General features: G+C 44.2%; 1 protein-coding gene across 1 annotated transcript in view; it reads left to right on the top strand.

Annotated features, from left to right (window-relative positions):
* ppdpfb (pancreatic progenitor cell differentiation and proliferation factor b) overlaps window positions 1–3030 on the top strand; it is a 4955-nt gene extending 1925 nt beyond the window's left edge. Inside the window, exons 3-5 of the mRNA XM_029426183.1 lie at window positions 314–391; window positions 2108–2201; window positions 2552–3030. Coding sequence (XP_029282043.1) covers window positions 314–391; window positions 2108–2201; window positions 2552–2666 — 287 coding nt within the window. The 3' untranslated portion in view covers window positions 2667–3030. The remainder of the gene's footprint in view (window positions 1–313; window positions 392–2107; window positions 2202–2551) is intronic.
* The last annotated feature ends 17113 nt before the right edge of the window (window positions 3031–20143 follow it).

Raw genomic sequence — 20143 nt, 5'->3', positions numbered from 1 at the left:
ATCAAACCGCAGGAGCGAGCATTGCAACCACAGAGTGGCCTCTTCAGGCTGCGGTTATATAACAAGACGAAAAAGGATTTAGATTCTCTGTGTCCATGTGAATGCCCCCGCCCCTCTCATTTTAAGGCAACACGTAGGTAATATGCAACAACAATGAGTTCTCCCTGTGGGTGAAAGAATTAATCCTTCAGTGTAATCTATGCTAAATTAATCAGGACATATTTAACATGTCACTTATTCAGTTTGAGTGACTCGCTGTGATTAAATCAAACCTTTGTTCAACTCTTTTTCTGCTCATTCTGTCCTCCTGCAGGGCGCATCGGCTCTACATCCAGTAGCAGCTCTTGTGGCAGTTCGGAGTACAGTGGAGAGGTCATCCCTCACCATCCAGGTGTGTGTTTGTGTCCATGAATACGTTTCCCTGCACAATTAAATGTGTGTCAGTGTGGAAAATCTTCAAAAAATGTCCTTTATGAACCCATTTCAATGAAAGTCTAAAGGGAGGAGGGCTTACAAACACACTATTTATATTTTCACACAACAATATTCACAAGCTGATTTCAAAAGAAAACAACAACCTCTGTATATGTCCGACCGTGTGTAGCAGAGTGTCCCGACCGTGTGTAGCGGGGTGTCCGACCGTGTGTAGCAGAGTGTCCGACCGTGTGTAGCAGAGTGTCCGACCGTGTGTAGCAGAGTGTCCGACCGTGTGTAGCAGAGTGTCCAACCGTGTGTAGCAGAGTGTCCGACCGTGTGTAGCAGAGTGTCCGACCGTGTGTAGCAGGGTGTCCGACCGTGTGTAGCAGGTGTCCGACCGTGTGTAGCAGGGTGTCGACCGTGTGTAGCAGAGTGTCCGACCGTGTGTAGCAGAGTGTCCGACCGTGTGTAGCAGAGTGTCCGACCGTGTGTAGCAGAGTGTCCGACCGTGTGTAGCAGGGTTATGAGTAGTAAACCAATAAAATGATTATAGGTTAAATATTGATGACTCGAAGCTGCTGCCAGAGAAAGTCAGAGTTTGTAGTCAAGTCAGGAAATGATGCAAGACAACTCGCATACACTCCTAAAACAATTTCAAAAGACGATGACATTGCTCGATCCACGTCATACAGAGCTTGAGTTTCAGTAACCTCAAGGGATCTCCTCAGCCCACGCAGAGCTACTATGGTTGAATCATCGTTCAGGATGACTCGGGTCCGATCGAGCAGTCATTGTGAGTCATGTATTTTCACTTTGATCTCAGGATTAAGGGATTTCTTAACCCTGAAATTCACCATTTCTCTGGTTCAGATTCAGACGTCAGTGTTAACATAAAAAGCTCCCCGTGCTTGGCACTCGTGCGTTCAGCTCCTTCTGCACCAGCATGACACTCGGCAACAGTTCATATCTGCTGACTGCACCACTGATCCTGGATCCGTGCCTCTCGGCTTTATGTGAAAACCATCTGTGCCGACCGATACGTGCTGGCTCATGGTTTGTGTTGGCAACCGCTGGGTCAGCTGAAACACACACACACTGTTAATGAAAGTAGGTGACAGGGGAAGAGAGTGAGTGGAGTCAGTTTTACACAATGACATTTGATTGACGTACATAAAGTGGCAAAAAAACCTAGTTAAAAGACTGTATAGTAGTGTTTGCTTTGTGTTATAACCTAGTAAGTGTACGTCCCTAAGTGGCCCCAGTCTGATCATTGACTTGACCTAGAAGCTAATTATTGCACACGGTTGTCGTATAAATGCAGCTGCTCAGACACCACTCGAAGCATCAGTCTGTTTTGACACAGAGCCAAACACGAGGCCGAGTCCGGAAGGGAAACCTGAGTCACGTCCACCTCAGAGTGTAGCTGATGACACACACACACACACACACACACACACACACACACACACACACACACTCTCGTCTACACTTGGCGACTGTGAATTGTTCAGTCTGCTGTCTCGCTTCAGTGGCTGCAGTTTCTGGCACCGCTCATAATGAAGAGCGAAATAGTTTTTAATCTGGTGAAGAATGTTAAAACTGTCGTCCACTTTGTCCCGGAGTGTTACAATGTCAAATACAAACTCCACGGACAGAAACCTTATTTAACCTTCATCATCTGCCTCCACAGGACTCCCCAAGCAGGACTCTGGCCATTGGTGGTCCAGTTTCTTCTTTGGGAAGCCGCCAGGGATGACTTCACTGACTGAGGAGGCACAGCAGAAGTAAGTATAAGCACACACCCTTTGCGCACACACACACACCCTAATACTGCATCTTATTTTAATCCAGTTCTAAGTCCTTACACGCTGCTCTCTCCAACTTTGGTTGAGATTCAATTTGGAGCTGCAGATGAGGCCAGCTTTGTACATTTTGTAAAATAAAGCTGCCGCCGTTGAAAACCGTTGATTAAAAATCTCAATACACAAAGTAAATAATTGTCCTGGTTTGAAGATGGAGGTTTCTTCTTCTATGAGGAAAGTGATCTGTTTGCATTGTAACACTGCGGTGTACGGTCACATCCTTTCTCTTATACAAGCTTTTCACCATCTCTGCACCTCTTTGTCTCTCTCAGGGCGGGGGTCCAAGGTGCAGTGACCAATGGTCAGATCACCTGCGTTGCCAGGGAGATGGTGATGCAACGGCAGGTGAGTGAGAGCAGCGACGCGGGAAGCCCCACCTCTTCCTGATCCTGCAGTCTCACTCTGATCCACGGCACACCTCGGGGGAGGGGAGGGGAGGGGGGGAATCTAATCTATGACCAACGCTAGGTGACGGGAGGATGTCCTGTTTACAACCTTATTATTAGTTTTTATTATTATTCATTATAGTTACAGGCTGTCTTTCTTGTTTCTGTCACCTTGTGGTTTTTTAAATTAAACTATGAAAAAGAAATGAATGCAGACTGATGCAACTCATAAGCCCAGTTTGTGTTTTTTAACATTTGTACTGTGTTTGTAATTCTGTGGTGCATACACATGCCTTTTGTTTAACATGTTTCACTTTTGTCACCTTGTGATTGCAAATGCAATAAAGTAAACTCTTGCAGCCTAATGTTCTGTGTTGGGTTCATATCTTTGTTTCTTCACACACAACATTTAAAGCAGAAATGTGCCATCAGCAAACCATTACCTACGTAAGAAGAACACATGCAGCGTTCTCTGTAGTTGTGATAACATGATTTAAACTCTGCTTATACTTTATTATAATAGCCGTTGGTAGAAATAGCTCTGTAGGGAGCAGAAGGTGAAGGTGTCAGTGTTTGCCAGGGAGTGGTGCTCTGGCTTTGTACAGGGCTAATCCAGGAACAGAGTAAACACAGAGCACTTCACCTCCCACTGCTGCTCCTGGTGAACCCAGAGTCTGGAGTTGTGTAACTGTTTGCTCAGCGTTAAAACACACAGCACATCTGGAAACAGTCCAGCAGTGTCTGGATTTAAAACAAAAACATTCCTGCACAAACTGGGCTCCTCTCGCCCGTCCAGAGGGAGAACTTCTGTTTTGCTTCTGAAGTTTCAATCAAGTGCCTGAATTTTGAGATTTCTAAGGAGGAAGGAGGAGGGAGGAAGGAGGAGGAGGAAGGAGGAGGAGGGAGGAGGAGGAAGGAGGAGGGAGGAGGAGGAGGAAGGAGGAGGAGGAAGAAGAAGACTGTTTTTGCTTGAACAAATATATTGACCATTTTTTGACTCATTAATGCGTCTACTGTTATGATAGAGCTCTGGCTGCATTGCTGTAAAATGTTTATGTCCAATTCCAAATGCTTTTTTAAAATTGTTTTGTGAATATTAACTATATTTTGTGTGTTAACTGCAATAATAGTTACATTTATATCTAAATCCTACTGTGGTCATCACATAGAGACCCACTGCTCCATGCACACTCGGGGAGGTGATGGAGCAGAAAGAAAACACCAACCAACCCAAAATTACAATTCCACACATCCCCTTTATCCTCTGATTTATATGAGTTTTCCTGACGTGGAGAAAAATCTCCCTGCTGACTGTCGAGCAGCACAAATCCTGACGCAACAATTTCCCATTTCACTGTAAAATGGTTTTGTGTAAGCCCACACACACACACACACACACACACACACACACACACACACACACACACACACACACACACACACACACACACACACACACACACACACCCCACCCAGGTTCTCTGTGTGTCTCTATGAAACAGAGGAAAGACAAACAATGCTGCAGAGTGGCCGCTCTGCATGACAGTGTTGAAAGGCTGAGCAGAGGGTTTGTTCTGCGGCTCGTTCGTCGTGCCACGCTGCAGTTTTTCCAGTTCACCGGGTCTTTGAAAAGTGGGAGTGAAGGAGCAGAACTTCTCTCTTCTCTGTCTGGATCTCCACCTCGTCTTTAACTTCCTGGGTGCAGTCAGGATGAAGAATAAGGCTGATGATGATTCGCCCTGTCAATCTAATTTATGTCTTTGATAAATTGATTGTTGGATATATATATAAGTATATATATGTTCTATAAGTATATAAAGATGAAAAAAGGGAAAAGTTCAGTCCAAGGTGATGTCTTCAAATTCTGTTTTCTATCCAACCAGCAGTGCAAACAGAGAAAAGCAGCAAATCCTCACATGTAGAAGAATATTTAGTGTTTCTGCTTTATTTATGAATGACTCACACATTTGGCTGATGCAGCAATACGTGAAATATTCTGTGTCCCTGTCATCACTTTCAACACTTTCATAAATCAAATGAAACTCCGAGTACACATTTGAGGAAACTGTTTCTGCTGCAACTGTGGAAGAGGAAATGTGCTCATAACTTTCTAAGAGTAAAAACAAGAACTTAAGCAGAGACGTCCCTGTGACTGAAACACTCTGCAGGTTTATTCAGAGATGATAATATGTCTGTGGATCGGGGCCTGGAATCATAACATATGTTATTATCCTTACTACAGAGAGTAGGCCAATTTGAATAAGTGAGTTTTGAGATGTGACTTGAATGTTGTAATAGTTTCGGACTGTCGGATGTGTGGAGGAACCTTTTTCTCTATAAAAGAGCTGCAAGTAGTTGAAAATGTCTTTGTCATAATCCAATTTTGTGATGACATTTGGCAACTTTTGACTCCAATTTCATAAAATTGCTTGGATATTAAATGTCAGGCACTTTGTCCACAGGGATATTTAAGTGTCCGCTCCGGAGCAGCCAGCCGTGCAGAGAAATGGGGAAGTTAGGGGGTCCTGATTTCTTAACTTCCTTTCTGTCTATAAACCATTTGAGGTGCGCTTGTTTCCTTCTACTTGACGCCCCGGTCAGCAGTGCTCGATGGTTTGGAGGTGGAGAAGTGAGGAGGAGAAGAAGAAGAGCCCAGGACAATGTTCACCCATAATCCTTTGGTGCCAATGCCCCCTGGGAATCCTGGGAAGAAAGAGAAGTACCAAGAGTTGAGTCAAAAATATAGATTATTGGGACATTTTGTTCAGTTGTGTTCCTACATGATCCCAACAGTTTAAGTTAACGGTGCGTTTCATTTGGAGCATGTGGTTGTCTGACTCAAGTTGTCATATATTGACGTTTTAAGCACGTTTTTTTTAATACACTTTGATACATCCTGGTTGTTTTTAGCTATCTTTTAACCTGATGAATGATTTTAGTCATCAGACGTCTGGATCTTAAGTTATCAGAGAAACGAGCTGAGCAAACGTTAGCGGCAGCTCTGCTCGGCCTGCAGCCCCTCCGTCCTGTGTCCACCTGGGAAACACTCATTTTGAACGTGAAAGTGTTTCATTCCGTGTTTTTACCGGTTTTAATCACCGGGTCTGTTTGTTTTGGAGACGAGGAGACCTCTGTGGATAATTCGGCTCTCGGTAAAAAACCTCTAAACCTAAGGAAACTTTCTATTTGTGGAGATTGATGTCGGAAAGAATGAGCTCTGGGCTGAGAGCCACAGGGTTAGGGGGGATATAAAGTGCCTACATGTTTACACACTGGGGCTCGTGGAGTTTGTGGCTCAATGGCATCAAACCCCTGCAATGAGAAAGCCCTTCTATAGATCGGCACTAAAACGTGTGTATGTATTTACCTGGACACGTTCCCCTGGTGACCCAGAGGGTGACCTGTCTCTGATTGTGTCTGTTCTCACAGCTGAACACAGGCTTCATCTGCTCCGGACTGGGGCAGAAGTCTAGAGAGAGAGAGAGAGAGAGAGAGAGAGAGAGAGAGAGAGAGAGAGAGAGACACACACTTTATTTCACTGTGACACAGAAGCTCAAAGACGACATGGGAAAGGAAGCTTTATGTGGTCTTGTAGTGTCAGCCGTGATAAGAGCTGTTTGAATCCTCTAAATGCTGAGGAAAGGTGCTTCAATGCTTCCTTTCCTTATCTCCTTCAGCATAGGGTACACTGGACCTTACCAAGGAAAGGAGATAAGGCCTTCCCACAATTCCTTGTGGCAGCAACATTTAAAGCGACGCATATTCTGTATTTTTACCTGATTGATTATTAAATATTTCTGTCAATGCAGTAATTGATTAATTGGCTTATTGTTTAATGACTTGTTTATTGTTATACGTTACAAACACTAACTATCATTATTGTATCATATATGTTATGGTTTTCATGTTTATTTATCTTGAAGTGTTTTGCTCGCGTGTTCTGGACACTCATCCAAGTGTGTGTGTGTGTGTGTGTGTGTGTGTGTGTGTGGGTGTGTGTGTGTGTGTGGATTAAATATTGTGCATTCACACTGTTTAGTTTCTTTACCCTTTCTCACTTCTGTTTTTTCACTTAACATCTGTGCCAATAAAACTAGAACTATCTGTGACTTGGCTGGTTTCAAAAACAGACCTGGTTGTGTCCACAACGTTCACAAATATTTGTTCACATCATGTGAACACGTAGATACACAACTTTCTGTGCCAGGTCAGACTTATTGATTGTACAGTAGACGTGTTTTTAAGTACTGAACCAGAGAGAAAAACTCAGAGTTTAGGTCAAAGGTGTGTGTGTGTGTGTGTGTGTGTGTGTGTGTGTGTGTGTGTGTGTGTGTGTGTGTGTGTGTGTGTGTGTGCATACTTCTGTAGAAGTGGTTACGGGCAAGCAGACAGGCTGGAGAGTTGACGCTGGTCATGGTGATGTGTGGAGTCGCCTACCTACATTGTCAACACGTTAGAGAGACACAGAGGGAGAGGGAGAGAGAGAGAGAGGGAGAGAGAGAGAGACAGACAGACACAGAGACACAGAGAGAGAGAGAGAGAGAGACAGACAGACAGACAGACAGACAGACAGACAGACAGACAGACAGACAGACAGACAGACAGGAAGAGAGAGAGAGAGACAGACAGAGAGACAGGGACAGAGAGAGGGAGAGAGAGACAGACAGAGAGACAGAGAGAGAGAGAGACAGGGACAGAGAGAGACAGGGACAGAGAGAGGGAGAGAGAGAGAGAGACAAGACAGACAGAACAGAACAGACAGACAGACAGACAGACAGACAGACAGACAGGAAGAGAGAGAGAGAGAACAACCAGAGACACAGGAGATAGAGAGGAGAGAGAGAGAGAGAGAGTCAGGGACAGAGAGAAGGGAGAGAGATAGGAGAGAGAGAGTAGATAGAGAGAGAGAGAAGAGGAGAGAGAGAGGAGAGAGAGGGAGAGACAGGGACAGAGAGAGGGAGAGAGAGACAGACCAGAGAGACAGAGAGAGAGAGAGACAGGGACGAGAGAGAGCAGGGACAGAGAGAGGGAGAGAGAGAAGAGAGAACAGACAGAAGCAGACAGACAGACAGACAGACAGACCAGACAGAACGAACAGACAGGAAGAGAGAGAGAGAGAACACACAGAGACACAGAGAAGAGAGAGAGAAGAGAGAGATAGAAGAGTCAGAGAGAGGGAGAGAGAGAGAGAGAGAGAGAGAGAGAGATAGAGAGAGAGAGAGAGAGAGAGAGAGAGAGAGGGAGAGACAGGGACAGAGAGAGGGAGAGAGAGAGAGAGAGAGAGAGAGAGACAGACAGACAGACAGGAAGAGAGAGAGAGAGACACACAGAGACACAGAGAGAGAGAGAGAGAGAGAGAGAGTCAGGGACAGAGAGAGGGAGAGAGAGACAGAGAGAGAGAGAGAGAGAGAGAGAGAGAGAGAGAGAGAGAGAGGGAGAGACAGGGACAGAGAGAGGGAGAGAGAGGGAGAGAGAGAGAGAGACAGGCAGGAGTTTATATTTTCATCATATTGTTTTTACAGATATCAAGTAAAGAGAAGATATTCCCGCGTCATCACGAGCAGCAGAGCCGTGTCCCTCCCAAATACAAACCCTCTGTTTTAAAGGACGTTACATGTATGTAATCCTGACTGGCATCATTAAGCTCTTGATTTTTTAGTGTAATTTTACCAGTTTTTTGTTACGTTTTTTAATTCGACAGCTTTATTAAACGTCTGTTGTTGCAACTAAAGATAATTTAACATAACTTCAAACATACTTTCTCCATGGTGGACAATAAAGGAACTTATTTAAGTTTGAATGGTTGCTTAAAACATCCCTTAATTAACTGAATAACAGAATCATTGCTGATTATTCTTTGTACACGTCTCGTTTCTAAAAGGTATATTTACTGCTAAAGTTATTTGTCAATATTTGTAAAGCAGTACATATTTATTGTAAAATAATTTTAGTTTTTCCATTTATTTCATCCTGTAGTGCTTCTTTTATATTCTTTGTTCTATTTTTACTGTTTTATTCTATATTTTAATATGTGTTCATACATTTTCCGTGCGTGTAAAGTGAAGCAGGCTACAGCTGCATTTCACCGTGCCGTCCTTTTTATTGTTCAATGACAGCAAAGCTGAACCTCGTGCATACATACAGTAGTTTCTGCTCTACAGTATCTGTCTGTTTCAACCGGAGGACGCACCGGACAGGTAGCCTGAGCAGCGACGGCCAGAACGGAGAGAGAAGAGAGCGCCACCTACAGGCTGAGGGGATAAAACCAGAGACGTGGCGTCAAGACAAGAAGGTCGTGCTGAGCGCAGTCGAACGTCCACACAAACAGAGGAAACGATTATTCCAATGAACCCAGGGACAGTTTGTTCAACCTCTCACCTGCAACCATGATGCTGCTATTATTAGATACTGAGAGTGTGTGTGTGTGTGTGTGTGTGTGTGTGTGTGTTCTCCCATTTGTGTGACAAATAGGATGATTTGATGTGCATAATTATAATTGGTGCTTTTACTTTTCAGCAACAACGTAACCATAGATACCATTTTCAGCATTAATATCATTATTGTGTACACTACTGTGTATATAGTGATATACATATTTAATGTGTCATACGCTTCAACATGTGTGCTCGTGATGTCAGACAGCATCTGAAACAGCTACACGGTCTGTTTCCAACGAGGAGCTGAAGCCGTTATCGTTAGAAACTTAGAAGAAATATTAGAAAATATTCTAAATATAGGGTACGCTTAAACTGACATTGGGGTTTTTTACCCCCCTGTCCACAGCTGGTCCTCTACAAACCTACTTGAAAACATCCTGACGATCTCCCTTTAAGAGTTTTAGGAGATATAAATGGGATCACAGGCTACAAACATCTTCACCATCATTGCACCCTGAACGTTGTGCATTTTCATACAGAATATGTATTTGATATGTGGCTTATTCTTTGCATCAGGTATTGAACATTGGATTTGGTGGAGGATGACCAAGTAAAGTCAAAGTTGACTGCCTGTGTGTGTGTGTGTGTGTGTGTGTGTGTGTGTGTGTGTGTGTGTTTTAGGGTCTCTTCTGTCCTAGTTCAGTTGGGTAATCAGCTCAGTTAGATAAAAGTGGCTTTTTCTGGTAACAGGAACTCTCAAAATATTTGTTTTGGTGTTGAAAGCTAGTGGAGTGTCTGGGGACAGCTTTCATGGAAGCGCTTGGTCATTTATTTTCACAGATTAGATTAGCTCCAGGGATCAGGGTTTGTGTTTTGAAAACCTCACTGCTCCGGTTTGATTTTCTTGTTTGTCCTGTAAACACACGTTTTTTGCTGTTGTCCTCGAGCATCAACTGTGAAACATGTTGTTCAAATGTTTTCCTGCTCATTCAGTGGATGTTGCTCTCTCTCTCTCTCTCTCTATATATATATATATATATATATATATATATATATATATATATATATATGTATATATGTGCAAATAATATCTTTAAAGTGCCGGCTCTCAGCTGTGATCGTCCCCATTTTGGATGCAGCAGCATTTTTATGCACGTTGGTAAAGAGCTCCGGCCTCACCCTCTTCACTTTAATCAGCAGGTAGCAACAACACACAGGAACTTGGCTTGTGTCAGAGTTAAAGCATTTATTCACCGACACATAAAGTGTAAATGCACTGCGCTACGTTCACACTCTCTGTCTCTCTCAACCGCACACTCGCTACCGTTACACACAACCTACGCACCGAGTTATTCCTTAAAGGAGTTTACTTCTTTTATAACACACTGTAGTTTAAAGTTAAACATCTTAAAAGTACACTTCAGATGCTTAGGCCCGGCGGGGAGTCGACTGAGGAGACCGGATGTACCGAGGGAAAACATTTCTTATGTGTATCTGCGTCGTGTAAGAGGAACCTAAACACATCTTGTATAACGCTGAGTCAGCAAGATGTGGGGGAAAGGTTGTGGCCGCCCACTGTTGATGCGTCCTCCTATAGAGTCTATAGAGTCTATAGAGTCTACTTCTCAAACCTGTATCCATATATCCTCTCTGTCTGTCTGTCTCTCTCTGTCTCTCTCTCTGTCTGTCTGTCTCTCTGTCTCTGTCTGTCTGTCTGTCTGTCTGTCTGTCTCTCTGTCTGTCTGTCTGTCTCTCTGTCTGTCTGTGTCTGTGTCTGTGTCTGTCTGTCTCTCTGTCTGTCTGTGTCTGTGTCTGTGTCTGTCTGTCTGTCTCTGTCTGTCTGTCTGTCTGTCTCTGTCTGTCTGTCTCTCCCTCTGTCTGTCTGTCTGTCTGTCTCTGTCTGTCTCTGTCTGTCTGTCTCTCTGTCTGTCTCTGTCTGTCTGTCTCTGTCTGTCTGTCTCCCTCTGTCTGTATCTCTGTCTCTCTCTGTCTGTCTCTCCCTCTGTCTGTCTGTCTCACTGTCTGTCTGTCTCTCTCTGTCTCTGTCTCTCTGTCTGTCTGTCTCTGTCTGTCTGTCTCACTGTCTGTCTGTCTCTCTCTGTCTCTGTCTCTCTGTCTGTCTGTCTCTGTCTCTCTGTCTGTCTCTCTGTCTGTCTGTCTCTCTGTCTGTCTCTCTGTCTGTCTGTCTGTCTCTCTGTCTGTCTCTCTGTCTGTCTGTCTCTCTGTCTGTCTCTGTCTGTCTGTCTGTCTGTCTCTGTCTGTCTGTCTGTCTCTCTCTCAGAAATACATGCAGAGCTCTACGATTTTCGGTGGTTCACTTTGTTCACTTTTGTTAATCTTTCCTTTTCCAACTGTTGCATCCATCAGTAGTTCTGAATGAAAGCATTAGCTCATCAGGAAAGAAGAACAGAAAGGAGAAAAAGAGAGGGAAGAGGGAAGGAGATAAGGGAAGAAGGAAGGAATCAAGGGAAGGAGATAAGGGAAGAAGGAAGGAATCAAGGGAAGGAGATAAGGGAAGAAGGAAGGAATCAAGGGAAGGAAAGAAATGGGGAAGTGAAAGACAAAAAGAACGCAGGAAGAACCAAAGGAAAAGAAGTGGGAGGAAAGAAGTAAAAGACAAAAAAGGAAATGAGGATATAAAGAAGGAAGGATCTAAGAAAGAAATTATTAGAGAAGGAGAGAAGGGACAAAGGAAGGGAGGAAGCAAGGAAAGGAAGTCCAGAGGAAAGGAATGAAGGAAGGCTGGAATGAAAGAAAGGAGGATATGCTGAGATACTGTCGGCACATGTGCACGCTGAACCCCCTGAGTTTCTCTTCTCGTCCCCTCAGTTTAATAAACCGGCTCACATGCTTTTCTTTAAGTAACATTTTGAAACGTATACGTGTGGTATTACTACTTAATCGTTTAAGCACAGGCTCTGAATACTTCCTCTATCACTGCCCTTTTCCAACACATCCAAATGCATAACTATTTGCTTTTAATGATCATTTCCTTCACTTGTCACTGACTGAACTATTAATAATAGAAGCATTAAAGTCGTCTAATTATTTTTCTGCGGGGAACAAACAGGGTTGAAAGCAACTTAACAACACTTCCTTATGCTGTTGGCTGATGAACAGAAACTCTTTCTGTTCAGTGTGATATTGACGTTCAGAGGAAACTTTCCTGAATGTTGCAGCTGCAGTCCAGAGGAAAACACACAACAGGGAGCAGACGAGAAAAATGATTTCCGGTGACTTATTTTGATGCAAAGATGTGTTAATCAGCAGGGATGCAGTGCAAGGTGTAGGGGGAAGCAGTGCTCTGTTTCTTTAAATGTAAATAATCACCATTCGTGCAGACCTAGAATACAAGCTGCAGTATATGTGGTGTGAGCAGTGAAGTCTCACCTCCTGCAGCTGTAAACGGTTGTTTTAACGCTCCCTGGTCCTGTAAGCAGACTTTTCCCTGAACCCCGTGACTTTAATAATGCTGAATAATGACCTGCATGCAGCAGCAGCCTCTCCTCTGACATGACAAGTTGTTAACTCCACCTTCATGCACATTCATTGGCAGAGTTGCTCCTTTTAGAAAACGTTATTACATATGTTTGGAAATGAAGTTTAGATATTTCAGATAGCCTCTCATTAGGTTTTGATACATGCTGTGGTAGGAGGTGATATATTAAAGGAATACTCCACAGAAAACTCTCACTGCCTGTTGGTTTAGAAAGGTGGCTCTGAAAAGTGTTTAGCTTTCCCTTTTTATTGAGGACGGCAGCTGCAGTCAGCCTGGATCCATGGGGAGTCACAGTGGACTCGAGGTTTGAGCCAGCAGGAAACTATGTCAACCATTCATGCATCATAATCTGCACTAATACTGTCACACTTTCACCAAAATATGGCAAAACTTCCGGTTGTCGGTAGCTCAATGTGCTGTTTTACGTTTGTCAAAACTGCATTTTCTGCCAATTTTGCATGAAAAACTACTTTTAATTGTTGCAACCCTAATGGACTGATTAAGATTGTGAGTTAAATGTAATTGTAACCGATGAGAACAGTGTTCACAGTGTTCATTTCTGAGATTTGGTGACTCAGCAGCTTCGTTTGTGTCGCATTTTACATCCTTTCTGCTCCTGCTGCTTGTGTTTCATGCTCTAAATACAAAACTTGGATCTTAAACAAGTCAGCAAAGGACGTTTCACCGTGCTTTGGTGGAGTATAAAGGAGCACAAGTGTAACCGGAGCTGCACTATGGGCACCAGCCAAACAGCCAAAGGGCAAATGATAAGCCAAGTGTCATAATCAATGACATGAATGAAATCTGTCACATTTTCAGACCTTTGCTCGACCAGAAGTGTATTACTTTAGAAAGTGATCGGTGTTGTGATTTAGTTCATGAGCAGGAGTCTAATTTCAGTAGCGTGACACACAAATCAAAAGGTCGCTGTGTGTTGCAAAACATCATGCGTTTTGAAATGAAAATGGCGTCACTGAGAATCGATTTAAAACATATTCTTAATTGATTTAAATTCTAGTGAATCTGGTCCAATCACTGACGACAGCTTCCTCTTAAATAAGTGTCATTTCATACACTAATCTTTATATTTAGTTGCATGAATTAGATCATGTTAGTCACCAGGAAAGGAAGTAAAACTTATTTTAACAACACATAAATTAATTTCACTTTATTTCCCTACGATCAAACGTTGCATTCAGGGACCGTTATAAGCAACACGTTAGACAGCAGCTCTGTGTTCACTGCCCACAGGACGTCCATGTGGGACTAAAATAGCAAACGTCAAGATTATTACAGGAGCATTTTTTATATTTCTGCCTGCAGTGTTTAAAACTGTGCATGTTAAACTTGCTGGAGAAGTTTGAAAGTCTTACCGTTGCTCTATATGTGGGTGTAATCAGCCCTTTTAGATCCAATGCTTTGAGAACGCCGTGACGAACAATGGGGACGACAGGTGGATGGAGGGATGATGGAGCATCAGGAGGCCAATCAGCTGCTCGTCGTGTCACTTTTCTTCTCCGCAGTGAAGTGTCTCCTCATCTCCTCAGCACAACACACCTCCCTGACGCTGAGGAGGCAGACCTCCCCCCCCCCCCCCCCCTCATCCGTCCTCATGAGTCTCTTCCTGTTTCTCTCTGCAGCGTTCCTCAGTCTTAGTTTGTAGTCTCGGTGCTTGAGTGAAGCAAAGATGCATCCACCGAAGATAAGATGTGCTTTGTTGTCCCCCGAGGAGACATTCAGTCCCTCTTTGCCATGAAATACTCTTCCACACTCATCACTCACTTTGCTTTGATCTTTTGGGAAGAGATATTGCATCACAATGATGTCAGAACATATTCCAGATCACGTTTATGGAGGTTTTTGAGGATGTAGATCTGTTTGTATTGAACGTCTTTGAGCATGTGTGTTCTCAGCCCACGTGTTTGGCTTTCAGGGAAACCGAGTTGGATCATTTTACATCCCTGAGAAAGTATTTTTCTATTTTTAGGGTAAAGACTGTGTTGTTGATGTTCTTCCCTCATAAATATGCACGTTGGAAATTACCTTTTTAAGATGACAAAACATATATTCTCTACTAGTAGCACCTATTCCTGCAGATACATTTGCTTTTATTTATCAATTATCATTAAAAAGTCGACATTGGGTTGACATATTAATCATCAAAGTCTCCAAATATTTGCATATATGTTTTATATTGCAAAATCTTTTCTAGTCTGAAGCATGAATTTGTACCAAATTATATTTTTTTGCTTCGTTCTGTTGCAGAGCTCCAACCTTCTTACTCCAAACCAGTGCAGGTAAACAGCAAACACACAAGTGTGAGCCGCTGCCTGCTACACTCACATTACACAGAATGTGACATTAATAACAGACACCACGCACATGAGCCTGCTACGTTGTGTTTTTCCTCTCTGGGACTTCTCCTGGTATGAAGTTTAGTCTGTATAAAGGTCACTCTGCATAAAGGGGACGAGAAGCTGGAGCAGCAGAAAATATGGGAGGAGGAGGTCTGAGGAGGAGGTGGAGGTCTGAGGAGGAGGAGGAGGAGGAGGTCTGAGGAGGAGGAAGAGGTCTGAGGAGGAGGAGGAGGAGGTCTGAGGAGAAGGTCTGAGGAGGAGGTCTGAGGTGTCTGGGTCATCTCACACTGATCTGAAATCTCATTTAATGTCACTGCTCAGTGTAAATATTTAGAGCTTTCACACCTCAAAGAAGGAAACTTCATATTACTTTTTAAACAACGCAATACTAATGTTTTAATTTATAAAGGTCATTTTCTGCAAATAAATGCTCTAAAGGACAATATTTGTATTTGAAACGTGGGTGAAATGTTGTCAGTAGTCTATAAATAGTAGAAACATATAACTGAATTAACTGAATTCCTTCTGAGCTGTATATGCAGTAGCTACATACAGCCGGCCGTGGCTTTCTTTATGATTATAAAGTGTTCCAGTTGACTAAACATAAGCAGATCTTAACTATGCTGTAGTTGTCACATGCAGATGTTTTAGGAATCAACTAAAGAAATGTTGACTGAACTTTCAAAACTGTTTTAAAGAAACGTAATCCAGGATTTTGCAGAATCATCCCACATCTCTGTTGGAGCTGCTCGCTGAGTGTGAATCAGATCTGAGGAGACAAAGCGTTTATTGTTGAACGCCCGTGACACCAAACTTGTTGCTGATCCAGTTGGTTAACAAACAGCGCCTGTCTGCACGACACGTCATGACGATGCCAGTGGTGGGAAGTACGTACATGTACTTGAGTACTACTGAAGTACAATTTTTGAAGTACAGTAAGTGTGTGTGTGTGTGTGTGTGTGTGTGTGTGTGTGTGTGTGTGTGTGTGTGTGTGTGTGTGTGTGTGTGTGTGTGTGTGTGTGTGTGTGTGTGTGTTTGCATGGCACTCTGTGGTCCCTGCCAGATATCTCAGGGCGAGCGGGTTCAGGGCAGCTGTGAACGGTTCCTGCCAACTCTTCTGTATTCTGATACCTTCAATTTAAAAACAGAACAAGAGGAACTGAGATGATAATAGTCTATTTTAGGAAATGACTGTGTTTGTGTGCTTCATTGCACTGTTGTACATGTAGACGCTGAAATACATTATTTAGTGTTTGGATGTTTTGGCTCCTGCAATGAAAGAAAACCCTGTGTTGGTGGTGAATGTATTGCACTGATTTGAACTGATTTGAACTTGGATCTCTTAATGTGAACTGCTGTTGACATGTGACATGGGGAAATTGGCAAGTTTAATTTCCGAGGTTTTAGACACACACATTGTTCACCTGCTTCATTGTACGTCCTGGGTAAGATGTTAAACTGCATCCTATTGTGGGCGGATGGGACTCATAGCCTCATAGCCATGTAAGGCATAGCCATGTAAGGCAACCCATCTAGGAGAAGGACACTCCGAACAAAAACCAAGGGTGCTGTTCACACCCGGCTCCGAGCCGTATACCATCTGGAGGCATCGGAGTGAAGGGCGGATAAGGGCTTATGCCCAAAATGGCCAGAGTAGGACTGTGAGGAGCTGCGCCCTACAGTTCTTATATTTACGCATTGTAAGGCCTAAATTATGGAGAACAAAGTAATTCCAAATCCTATACTTCCAGCAGCGGGAGTCCGCAGGAACCAAGCAGCGGACAGTGGGGCTGGTCCTCTCCCCAGAGGGCAGTATGACGATAGGGTCTCAAACCCGGAAGGGAGGGTTCTATCCGACCACAGCGCACAGTCCAAAGCACTCCTGCGTTGCCGGAGACCATTCACCATGGGAACCTTCAACGCAAACACAGTTAGAGAAGAAGGGAGGCTGGAGGAGCTGGCACACTGTGCAGAGGAAAGGGGAATGGAGATCCTGAGAATCCAAGAGCATAGAAGAGTGCATGCTGAGGATCAGATCGTGTATCACAGAGTGGAGAAATGCTGCCCTACTTATGGAGCATGAGCTACTAGCTGCGAACACCATGTTCCAGAAAAGAATGGGCAAGAGATGGATCTTCTAGGATCGGGCCAACGGTATGCAACGTCAACTGGACTACATACTAGTAAGGCGAAGGTGGAGAAACTCCATCTTGAACGCTGAACCTTACAGCACGTTCAACTCTGTGGGCTCTGATCATCGAGTGGTCTCCATGAGGGTGAGCCTCAGGGTCCCCAAACCAAGCATGAAGACCCGGTATGACTGGAAGGCATTCTCGGCCAGCCCTGGCCTTCAAACCAGGTATGCAGTGAAGGTGAGGAATCGCTTCCAGCTGCTGGGTGAGGAGGAGGAGCCTAATGCCAAGTACAGCCGTTTCTTTGCTGCGAACGTGGAGGTGACCAGTATGTGTGTTCCAGTTCCAGTGATGGAGAGGAATGGAGTATCCCAGAGGTCCAGGCATCCGGAGGTCATGGTGGCGCGTGAGGGAGTGGAGGAAGCACATCGAGGCTTTGGGCACGAGCCGACTGCAGAGAATCGCATGGTATTGAATATGGCCAAACAGCTTCTTTTCGATACCTACGATAAGATCAGGGGGGAGGAGCTGATGGAGAAGGTGCAGAGAGTGGAGGGAGCGCATGGTGAACAGCAGTACGGAGAGGCATGGAGGGTCATCAATGAGATGAGTGGACGGCATCCCTCCAGAGGTCTGTAAATACTGTGATCTTGACGACATCATCCTGGAGTTCTGCAACCGCGCCCTTATGACAAACAGCCAGCCTGATATGTGGTCTCTCTCTAACATCATCCCAGTGCCTAAGTCCGGAGATCTCTCGAAGCCAGACAACTACCGTGGCATAAGTCTGACTTGTGTCATTGCAAAAATGTACAACCGCATGATACTGAACCGGATACAGAGCGCCATCGACCCCCACCTGAGAGAGAACCAAAGCAGTTTCCGAGAGAAGAGGACCACTGTGACCCAGATCTTGGCCTTGAGGAGAATCATCGAGGAGGTTAAGAAGAACAACCTGACAGCGGTACTGTGCTTCATCGATTTCAAAAAGGCATTTGACTCGATACACAGAGCCGTGATGATGAAGATACTCAAAGCCTACGGTGTCCCTTCCAATTTACTCCGGGCCATAGGGACCATGTACAAGGGTACAAGAGGAAAGGTGGTAACCCCAGATGGCAACAGTGAAGAGTTTGACATCCTGGCTGGAGTGTTGCAAGGGGACACCCTTGCCCCCTTCCTCTTCATCATAGTCCTAGACTATGCGCTCAGGAAGGCCATCAGTGGACGGGAGCTAGAACTCAGGCTCACAATAACACCTAGGAGGTCGAGACGACACCCCGCTTTAGTCCTAACGGACCTGGACTATGCGGATGACATCAGTCTGCTCTCTGACCGCGTAGAGCAAGCACAGGAACAAGGGCCAAGGTTGGCCTTCAGCTAAATGCCAAGAAAACTGAGTTCGTAACATATAACATCCCCCCGGACCATCCACCTCTAAAAACAACAGGAGGCACTGCTCTAAAGGAAGTCAACGATTTCAAATACCTGGGCTCGTGGGTCAACTCGTCCGAGCAAGACCTTAAAGTGAGGAAGGCGCTTGCATGGAGGACCCTGAACGGCATGACCTGTGTGTGGAACTCCAACCTCCCCCGACAAATGAAACTCAGCTTCTTCCATGCAACAGTGGAGTCTGTTCTCCTGTATGGCAGTGAATGCTGGACCCTGAATCCCACCCTGCAGAAATCTCTAGATGGGTGCTACACGAGAATGCTTACAACGGCTTTCTTTAGTTTGACCGCTGTGTTTAGTCGATCAGCTTCACCTGTTCTCTTCTTACCTGTAAGAAACATCAGTCTTGTGATTTACTTGACTGTTGGCCTCGCTTTCGTGTTTGTTTGCTGTTGCAACAAGGAAGCGATCAGCCGAGCGATCGTTCGTGCGCTAGCTGTTTACAAAGTTCAACAAGAGTCTGTGATACTGGACTTGGCACGGCAATGCTTTGAGTTAAATGTCGACATCAGCACGCTAACATGCTCAAAAGGACAATGCTAACATGCTGGTGTTATGTTAACCATGTTTACCATCTTAGTTTAGCATATTAGCATTGCAAACATTGGCTAATTAGCACTAAACACAAACTACAGTTGAGGCTGAGGGGAATGTCAGTTTTGCAGGTATAAGTTAAAACGTTGACCTGGTGATGGCGCTTCAATTCATCCGTTGGTTGGTGATACTTTGCTTTAGTGTTGGTGGGTGTATTTTGTCAGATCAGCTGGTTAGTTCAGCTCCTCCAGTGAGACAACTGAGAGTCAGGCAGAACTGTTGTTTCTATTGTTACCTGCCATTCTGTATAGCCTATCTGTTAAAGTGAATTAAAAGGCTCTTGGCCTGTTTGTAGTTCAGGAGATCTGATGACTTCTTAGAGTTTCTCCTGTTGAGGTCACTCAGGGATTAATCTGAGACACACACACACACACACATTCCCACACATATTCAGTTTTATTGCACCAGCTTGTCCTGACGCTGACCTGAGAGTCCTCAGTCACTTCAGCTGTTGTGCGTATTAGACACGTGTGGACTAACACACCTGTGGTGTCAGGTGTGCATGCGGGTTGTTTTGTGCATGTGTCTACTTTCTAAACATGCTGCATCATCACTGGTGTGTGTGTTGTGTGTGTGTGGACTGGGTCCTGCACATGTTACACGTGCAGGACCCAGTTAACCCCAGGTGCAGGCGGGAAGGAGGGAATGTAACACACACCACACCACAACACATACACAGACAGAGTGTATTTATGGCTGGGGAGCACTTTCCTTAAGAGGAGACACTGGAAAGTTTGTATGTAAGTGCTACTGAAGTGGAGATTTCTGCCTCAGGGTATAAGAAAAAACTCCTTTAAAGAAATATATATATATATTGTAAGATTCCATAATCTTTTTTGCAAGACACCACAGGCGAATAGAGTAAAAATATGGAACTATTAGAGCTCACCATGAAGCTTCCAAAGCTCATTACTTACATTAAGACAATTAATGTTATGTTTAAAACGAGTCTGAAAGAAGCAAAACAGCCCAAAACTCTCAAAATTAACATTCGAAAGTGTTTTAAATCAACGAGAAACGCACAGTTTTCATTACTTATTCATTAACTTTACATTATTTCTAGATTC

Source organism: Cottoperca gobio, unplaced genomic scaffold (genome assembly GCF_900634415.1).
Source record: "Cottoperca gobio unplaced genomic scaffold, fCotGob3.1 fCotGob3_124arrow_ctg1, whole genome shotgun sequence".
Taxonomy (NCBI): Eukaryota; Metazoa; Chordata; class Actinopteri; order Perciformes; family Bovichtidae; genus Cottoperca; species Cottoperca gobio.
The sequence above is the reverse complement of the archived record's forward strand: the minus strand, read 5'-3'. Positions and strand labels throughout refer to the sequence as shown.